The sequence below is a fragment of the Echinops telfairi genome, unplaced genomic scaffold (genome assembly GCF_000313985.2).
Source record: "Echinops telfairi isolate 266 unplaced genomic scaffold, ASM31398v2 ScPeMD7_7469;HRSCAF=8507_1, whole genome shotgun sequence".
Lineage (NCBI taxonomy): Eukaryota > Metazoa > Chordata > Mammalia > Afrosoricida > Tenrecidae > Echinops > Echinops telfairi.
The window spans coordinates 138,134,875-138,143,393 of record NW_022111373.1 but is presented as its reverse complement, the minus strand read 5'-3'; the positions used below and the strand labels follow the sequence as shown (position 1 = coordinate 138,143,393).

The 8,519-nt window shown below is 55.7% G+C and overlaps 1 protein-coding gene across 1 annotated transcript in view; it reads right to left on the bottom strand.

The window, feature by feature from the left end:
• Window positions 1-1,536: 1,536 nt before the first annotated feature.
• ANKH (ANKH inorganic pyrophosphate transport regulator) overlaps window positions 1,537-8,519 on the bottom strand; it is a gene marked incomplete at its 5' end in the record, with an annotated part of 45,237 nt that continues 38,254 nt past the window's right edge. Inside the window, 4 exons of the mRNA XM_030888945.2 lie at window positions 1,537-2,990; window positions 3,218-3,317; window positions 4,739-4,862; window positions 5,838-5,967. Coding sequence (XP_030744805.2) covers window positions 2,877-2,990; window positions 3,218-3,317; window positions 4,739-4,862; window positions 5,838-5,967 — 468 coding nt within the window. The remainder of the gene's footprint in view (window positions 2,991-3,217; window positions 3,318-4,738; window positions 4,863-5,837; window positions 5,968-8,519) is intronic.

Sequence of the window (8,519 nt, the reverse complement as noted above, 5' to 3'; positions counted from 1 at the left end):
ATGTGTTGGGCTGCGAACTGTGGGGGCCCCCTGAGGTAGGAAGAAGGTTTCTACGTCGGTGAGGCGTTAGTCTCAGAAGCCCACAGGGGCAGCTCTCCCCAGGCCTGTAGGGTGGCCGTGTTGTGATCAACTCCGTCAGTGCATTGAGCTTTTTTGACCTGAGCTTGCCCTGGTGACAAGAGGCTCCTCATTGACCTTCCTTCCCCATGGACCTCATCCGACTGCTCCTGAGGTCACCGTGAGGGGTGCGGGGCAGGGTATCAAGTGCTCGCCCTCTGGCCCTTCCTGACATGTCCTAAAGCATCAGAGAGGAATGGGTCCCCTTTCTGAGGGGTGTGGTGTTCAGTCTCAGCCCTGCCCGGCTGAGTCCCCTCTAGGCAGGGGTGGACTGCTCACTACCGGGAGCCCCTGAGGAACCTGGAGAAGAGATGCAGCGCCTAAGCCTGGGCAGGGGACATGCTCATCCAGGTAGCCACTGTCTCCAACAGTTCCAGCCGTGCCCTTTACTGTGGGTCTGACCTCCCCATGTCTAGAGGCCGATCGAGACATGCCGACCAGCTAGCCCACTGTCCAGGAAAAGCTGTGCTGGGGATGCTGGGGTGACTACTCTGTCCCACCCCTGGCGAGGGCCATCTTTCTGGATGGCAGCTCCCACCCGCCCAGGGGTAGGATTGGATGTGCGGTTCAGCAAGGGAGGGCACGAAAGGCAGTTTCAAGGGCAGAGATCTGAGTAGTCTGCTGGGGTCTGCCTCTGTGCCCACGGACCGCCCGCCCCTCAGTTCCCTCGTCCCCAAATCTCTCTGGAGCCATGATTCCCCAGGAGACCTCTCCTCCAGGTAGAGGGCTCTTTAACCACCCAGTCCACAAGCACGATAGTCACACATGTTAGAAAATACGCTGTTTAATTTTCTATTCATGAACTTTGTAAAAGCCAATACAATTAGATTCTCTCCCCCATCCCCCCTCATCTCTGTGGAAGAGCTGCGAGCAGCATGTAGGGGTACAGACCTAGAGCAGGCACACTGGGGGCCCAGGAAGCATGTGACCCTGTTATGACCACAGCCAACTCGGGGCGCAGACCTAGGGCAGGCACACTGGGGGCCCGGGAAACATATGACCCTGTTATGACCACAGCTAGCTTGGGGTGCAGACCTACAGCAGGCACACCGGGGGCCTGGGAAGCATGTGACCCTGTTATGACCACAGCCAACTCGGGGCTGTCCAGTCTGTACCCGATGGGGGAGTTAACACGGCACGGCTGACAAGGATCGAGGCTTGCTGGGTTTCTTCTCGGCCTTCCAGCACATAATCCACCCCCACCGCCTTCGACACTGGCCCACTCGTTCACACCCCCAGCCCGGCCACCGGTAGCCTTTCAACTCAGAAGTCGCCCCAGGTTCCCAGGAAGGCGACAGTCCTCTTGTAATCCTCCCCTCCACATTTCCATGCCAGGGGCAGGCGTTGTGACAGGGCTCCAAGGGGGGAGGGGGCTTGTGTCACCTGTGGGCAGGCTGAGAGCATCGGCACCCACCCGTGTCGTATTGAGACATTTTATTGAAAATGTGAAGATAGGAAATGTATTGTCGCTTAAAATAAATTATATAACATACACAGTATATATATTTATCTTTAAAATAGCTTTTTAAAATGTGTGTTTAGGTTTTCTCAGTGTAGGGATTTTGGCTAAGAATTCCGTGACCTGAATCCATCATTTTTAAGGGAGAGGGAGACAACAAAGAAAACCCAAAACCAAACGAAGCCCAACCAAAAACCCCACTTTCCAAAACATAGAAAAATAGACCACACTAAATGGATTTCCAATGCTTCATTTTTAGGGGCTATCACATAGTGACTTCAGTACCGCTTATAAAATCTCTTTATTATCGTGTGATGTTGAGGGCGCTCCTGGGCGGTGACCTCTCCTAGAAGTTAGGGTGCAGGAGGATGGAGCCAGGTGAAGCGACTTGGGCAGTGACAGGCAGCAGCCTGGCATTAGAGCACGGCATCGGGGCTCAAAGCTTCTTCCACTTGACAAGGCGGGCGTCTCCTTCACGGCGCCACTGCCACCGCCCGGGCAGGCCAGCAACCAGAGCCAGCCTGGGGGACAGGCCCACCACAGGGCTCTGCCGCTGGGGCCAGCATGTGACTTCAGGTTAGCTCAAGCATACACGGGGAGGCAGGGCGGGGGCTCACTGATCTTCTCCAGTTGAAAATGAAAAACGCAGTTGACCTTTTGAATCATGACCACCAGCCAGCGACCCGTGTGTGTGGGCCTGTGCTAGCCAGTGGGCTCCCGGGTTTGTAGATGGGCAGAAGGAGGGATGGCAGGCCCCAGGCCTCCCTGTCTGGACAGCCACGTGGTCGCAGCTGCTGGCCGACCCGGCTGGCAGCGATGCCCCTCGTGCAGAGTAGAACTGTTCCACTGGGGTGCCAGACCTATCTTCCGAGGCACTGGGGGGTAGGGAGGGGGGCTGCACCACCCACCAGCGTAACCAGCCTGGGGGCAGCAGTGGCTGCGTTAGGGCCACAGCACACTCCCACCCGGTGGTCCTGGAGAGGACGGCGTGGGCACGGGCGGTGCAGCGCCTGGTTCCACGTGGAGGCTGTGTGGTGGCAGGAGGTGGGGTGTCTGTGGTCTCCAAGAAGCGGGGGGCGGGTGGAGTTGTTGGGAGAGCTTGCTTGTCATCAAGAGCCAGCAGAGCCCTTCCTCGAGGTCCCAGTCCCTGTGAGCACGCCCTGTATGCTGGAGCACTCACGCGAGGCCTCTCGCCAAGGCCTCTTTCATTCCCCAAACAAAACCAGAAACAAAAACCAAAGGAGAGAAGGGGTGGAGCCGAGGGTTGTCCTTCTGTCCCGCAGTCAGCGGCAGGGGCGCCTCACTCGCTCTCTTCTCGCATCTCCACAATGTCCGTCACCTCCTCCGCCGGCGGCATGTCCGTCATGGCTGAATCCTCTCCCTCCGCGCCCGACCCGTTCTCCGTCTTCTTTTTCTAGAACAGGCAGGACCTGTCAGCGGGGCGGGGCGGGGGCACAGCACAGCGGGGCAAGGGCACAGGGAGTCGCCTGGGTGCGGTGGTCGTGGTGGGTGTCATGGTGGACTCGGGGTGCCCTGGCTTGGCCGCTCCATCCCAGATCACCCTGCCACCCTCCGCGGTGCCCTCGGGTATGGGCACCCATATGGGCACCACGGGCAACGTGCCAGGGGCCCTGGCCTCACCTGTTTCCGGTAGACGTAGCAGGCGGCTATGGCGACCATGGTGGACTCGCCCACGAAGCCCGCGAGCAGGGACCCCACGCCCAGAGTGGCCCCGTGGACCCTGGGATGAGAAGGCGAGTGATCATTGTGCCACCCAGAGCTGGTCACCCTGAAGCCTGACTGCTCCCACTCTGCGTGCTCTTGCTCCTGCACCTGACACTTGTGGGGCGGGGTCCCTGAACTCAGCCAGGGTGTCTCTCTCCAAGAGCACTGCAGGCTGGTGCCCCCACCCCCCATCTCAGCCCCGCCCCTCTTCTCAGCGCCGGACCCCTGGTTCCTGCCGCCTAGCCTGAGGACTGGGGTTCCTCAGCCCCAGGACCCTTGTGAGCCCAGAGAGTCCCACAGATCTGGGCTTGTCGACCCCCATGATTATTCAAGTACATTACAAAGAGGCTTCAGAGTGTTCACGGAGTAGAATGTGATGCTTGGTCAATTGACCTCCCTCTTGACCCAACTTGAATTTTTAGGCTCTAGGCTTAAATATTACTTGCTTGTTCTATGACAAATTTCTTCTCTGGATTTTAAAATATTGTTGGTGGGCTTTTAAGTTTTACTCTTTATTTTAATCTTTATAGCAGTGTCATTTTCTTCTTTCTTTTTGTTAATTGTTTCTGTTAGGTCTCCCCGTTCATGAAGCACAGAGAAGTGGATGCACAGAGACAGCTGATGCTCTGGCTCCCTGGGGAGGTGAGCTAACAGAGAATGCCGGAGGGAGGATGGAACACCAGGACCGAGTGTGATGGTGTACATAACAACTCTTCTTAAAAGTGGGTTTCTGTATCAAGAAAAGTACTAAAAAAATCCCAAATCAAAGTTGACCCACGGCTACCATCAGCGAAGCAGGAAGAATCTTTGCTTAGGGGCACTGAGCTGATACTCATGGTGGTGGCATGATTTGGAAAAGGATGATCAATAATGGTTGCAAAACAGAGCATAATCAATGGCACGGAATTACTCAGTAGAAGTTACTGAATTGCAGAATGTTGCGTATGCTTTTGCCACAATTAAAACAATTACACTGGTAACAATGGGTACAAGGAAGAAGAAAACATTCTAAACTGGATGCGGTAATGACTGCACAACTCTTCTGGATAGGATTAAACTGCTTAACTGTATTATATATGGAAGTATCAATAAAACTGTTAATGCAGAAACATGCCATTAATTATAAATTCTACTTTTCCGTTGAAGAAGCGCCATTGCCCGGCTCTCGAATTGGCACACCCAATGGTTTTGCTCTCACAGAGCTTGTACCCTACTCTCCCCGCCCCCTGGTCTGTGAGACTGGCGCAGGGCCCCCTCTTCCTGGGCCTCCCTCATGGGTGCTAGGTGGGGCTCAGAGTCAGTGTCCAGGGTCCTGCAGGCGCCTGACAGCCACTCCGAATTTCCGACTCTACACCCGCTTGGGGGTGGGACCGGAAGTGCAACGTGCTCTAGCTGGGTCGTTCAGGGGCCAGGCCACAGCCCCGCCGGCTGACTTACCCCATGTAGGGCAGGACCAGGAGGCTGGTGATGAGGACGATGATGCGCAGCACGGAGCTGGGGGCCAGCACGAAGGTCTTCTTCAGCGTCATCAGCCAACCAGTCAGGTGGGCCCTCACGGTGACTGGGGAGGAGGAGGGGAAAGCAGACACATTGGCAATGCAGCCCGACTCCCTCTTCAGCTCCCCTGCTTCAGGGCCAGTGGGTCTTCACGGCCATATTCGGCCACCCATTTCCTGGCCCCACAGCGCTCCCACCCTAGCCCAGCCTCGAATTCTGGCCCTTCACGTCTAAAGGGGCACTGAGGCTCAGAGAGAGCCAATGACTCAGTGGGCCTGTGTTTGGAGAGCGCCCGGTGGTAGTGTGTTGGCTACGTGTCCGGCTGCTACCTGCAAGGTCAGCAGTTTGAAACCAGCAGCCGCTCCACGAGTTAAGGTGTCAGAAAGCCACGGGCCCTAGAGTTGCCCCAGTCAGAAATGGCTCCAGACGGCTGCTGGCTGAGTAGAAGAGCCAGAACCATCTCCTAGCCCCAGTCATTTGGGGGGTACAGGGGCCTTTTGGCAATCAATTTCCAAATAGGTCATGAAATAATAATGCCCTTGGTATGGGGTACAGAGATGCAAGCCCTCAGCACACACATACAAGGGGTAGCATGCTTAATCGAAAGCCACCTCCTCCGTTAACCCGGCTGTTAGCATCTCCTTTCAGACCACACAGCTAGCCTCAGCGCTGCTCCCGGATTCGCTTTCCCAGCCGCCCCTCCGGGCGCGTCTCGAGGAGGGAGCCCGGAGCTCATGCTGCCCTTGGCGCGTGCAGGAGACTGCTGTTCAAACTCCCGGGCACCTTGATCTCCCTTTGACTCACTTTCCTTCAACTACGCCTGACACCTCAGTAGTTAAACAGAAACAGCCCCCCCTCCCCACCCCCGCCCCAAGGATCCCAGTTGAGGCACTCATTCCTCGGAGGTTCGACCACTCGGCCACCGTGGCTAATCCTTTTGCGCAAGCTTACTTTTGGGTAGGTGTTTAGGAAGCGGGGCGAGCTGGCCGGACGGGAGGGCCGCTTGGAGTGGCCCTTGGCCCTCTTTTCTCCGCCTCACCTGGGACGGGGAAGAAGGAGAAGATCCGCAGGGGGATGACGCACAGCTCGGCGAAGGCGAAGTCCACACCAATGATGTCGATCAGGATCTTCTCGGAGACATTGGGGGTCCAGAACATCACAAAACAGAGCTGTGTGGGTGGGAAACAGACCCTGGTTGAGACCGCCAGGAAAGGGCAGAAAGGATAGTGACAGGATCCCAGGGGACGGGCGCTCTACGGGAGCTCTTCAAGATGGTGGCCGCCGGTCCAGAGCTGGCCCTGCGGCTCAGCGTCCCCGCCAGGCCAGCTGAAGCCCAGGCGCGGGGCCGTTTGCACACCGGCCGCCGCAAAGCCAGAATGCTCCTAACAGTGTGCATGGCGAGACAAAGTCTCGTGTACTTTAGACATGGTACCCAGTGACACGGCTCTGGAAAAGGACCTGAACCTTGCTACGGGAAAGGGTCAATGCAAAAGCAGAAGCACTTCAATGAGAGGGGCTGATACAGCAGCTGCGGAATTGGCTCAAACGTAACAATCGTGAAAGACAGCACAGGGCCGGGCAGCGTGTTCTTGTTATACACGGGGTTGCTGTCAGTTGGAACCTAACACCACCACCGTGATGCTGAGAGCAATGCCACTGGCATTCCAAATACAAGCAGGGCGACTCCTGGGTCAGGTTCCAGCAGAACTCCCACACGAAGGCAGATGCAGAAAGGCTTGCCCACTGACTTCCAGAAACTAGCCAACAAACACAAAGTTGCCTGAGACTTCCACTCAGGGGGGTCAACCCCTGGGGGACATCATGCTTAGTAAAGTGGAGGGTCAGCAACGATGAGGGGGACCCTCAAAGAGAGGGACTGATACAATGGTCTCAAACATCCGGTGGCCATGACGATGGTGCAGACTGGGCACCGCTTCTTTCTGCCTCACTAGGGGGACGTCTCGAGGAAGAGCTGACTGGACAGCAACTGCACAACACAAGCCACAACCTGCAACGATATCCTCTGTTCCCTGGTGTGTTGGAACCAAGGCTCCGAACTGGTCCCTCCGGTTCAATCCCCCACTGAGCATGTGCAGATGTACTGACTCAGGCTAGTTTAACGAGCTAGGTGATCTGTAAGAGTCATCTGAGGATCTGGGCAGGAGCCCCCTTAGCACTGTGGGCTAGGCTGCTTGCTCTGAGGAGGATGGTTCAAACCCACTCCTGGTGAGAATGACAAGGCGATGCTTCTGCGAGAAGCCACACACAGAAATCCTTTATAGGTTGGAGTTGGAATCAATTTGATGACAGGGGCCTTTTGTTTTGTTATTTGGGGATCCTGAAAGGAGGACAAAGGAGTGGGATTTGCAGGATGGAGAGGGGATTTGGCCTCGGCAGTGGCAGACAAGCCAGGCAGTTTGGCTGCAGGCCTCTCTGCGGGAATCGTGCTTTCCTGAAGCTCCCGTCTCTTAGGAGAAGGGAGTCCAGTTGGAGTACGTGAGGACTGCGATCCCTTAATAATAACTAAAGAATACAATCAACATTAAAGGTGGGTGGAGGAGAGCTCTCACAGCCTTAAAAGCCCTCTGGAACCCTTACTCGTCAGAATCGAGCCTTGAACACTGGTCTTAGCGGTAATAAAAGGAAGTAAAGTAAAGTGGAAGCTGACTTAAAAGTCGTTGTGACACACAAGCTAGTTTTAAACAAACAAACACCCTTTGAGACATCTACATTATTAGCTCCAAAGCTTAGTTAATCTGGCTCAACGCACCACAACCTCGAGTCAGCGGGTCTTCCCCAAGACCTGCTTTCTCACCCCCTGGGGTGGGCCTGGGCCTTGTTCAAGTCTCCCAATCCCAACCAGAAGTGGAGTTGCGTCAGGGCAGGCCCTTGACTGGCACTGGGATAAATAGCCCAAGTCTCCCTCCAAGAATCGGGCTGGGCTTGGAAGAAGTCAGTGGTGTCTGCCGGCTACTGACCGCAAACCCCCGAGTTCTCTGCACGGCCTCAGGGTTCCCGCTACACAGTTCTGGTTGACCAGTGCTCTAGTGGAGTTAATTTCCATACGCTGTCGACCTTGCTTTTGAGGAACTCACTGGCGCTCTCCATCAGCCTGACGAGGACTGGCAGGTGAGCGTGCCTTACCCTCCGCTCACGGATGGTAAACCACACACAGCTGTTTGGAATCAAAACTGAAGCGGTCAAAGCAACCTGTCAAAGGCTGGGAGGGCGTGCCCAGTGCTGGTCACACAGCATTTATATGGGATTGGGCATTTCAAGTGACCTAGGCATGATCTACAGTGTATGAGACGATGTGCAGAGCCGGGGACTTGAGCAACCATGGACTTTGATAGCTGTAGGGACAGGAGCCCTGGTGGTGCACTGGTTATGCATTGGGCTGCAAACCCCAAGGTCTGCAGTTCAAAACCATCAGCTGCTCTGCTAGAGAAAGCTGAGGCTTTCTGCTCCCAGAGAGTCGGTCTCAGAAATGCCCATGGACAGTCCTACAGGGCTGTTATGATGAGTCTTCATTGACTTGAGGCAGTGAGTCTGAAGATTGTAGGGTGAAGATATGTGTGTGGTGGGGGACGGCTGTGTCTGTTTATTATTTAGGCGCAAGTCCTCACTGGGGAGACCAGTGGTTAAACCCCCAAAACCCTGAATGCTGAGAGGTGGCTCTGGGTGTGGCCCTGGAGCCCCACTGCCTGGCTGGCATTCTTTT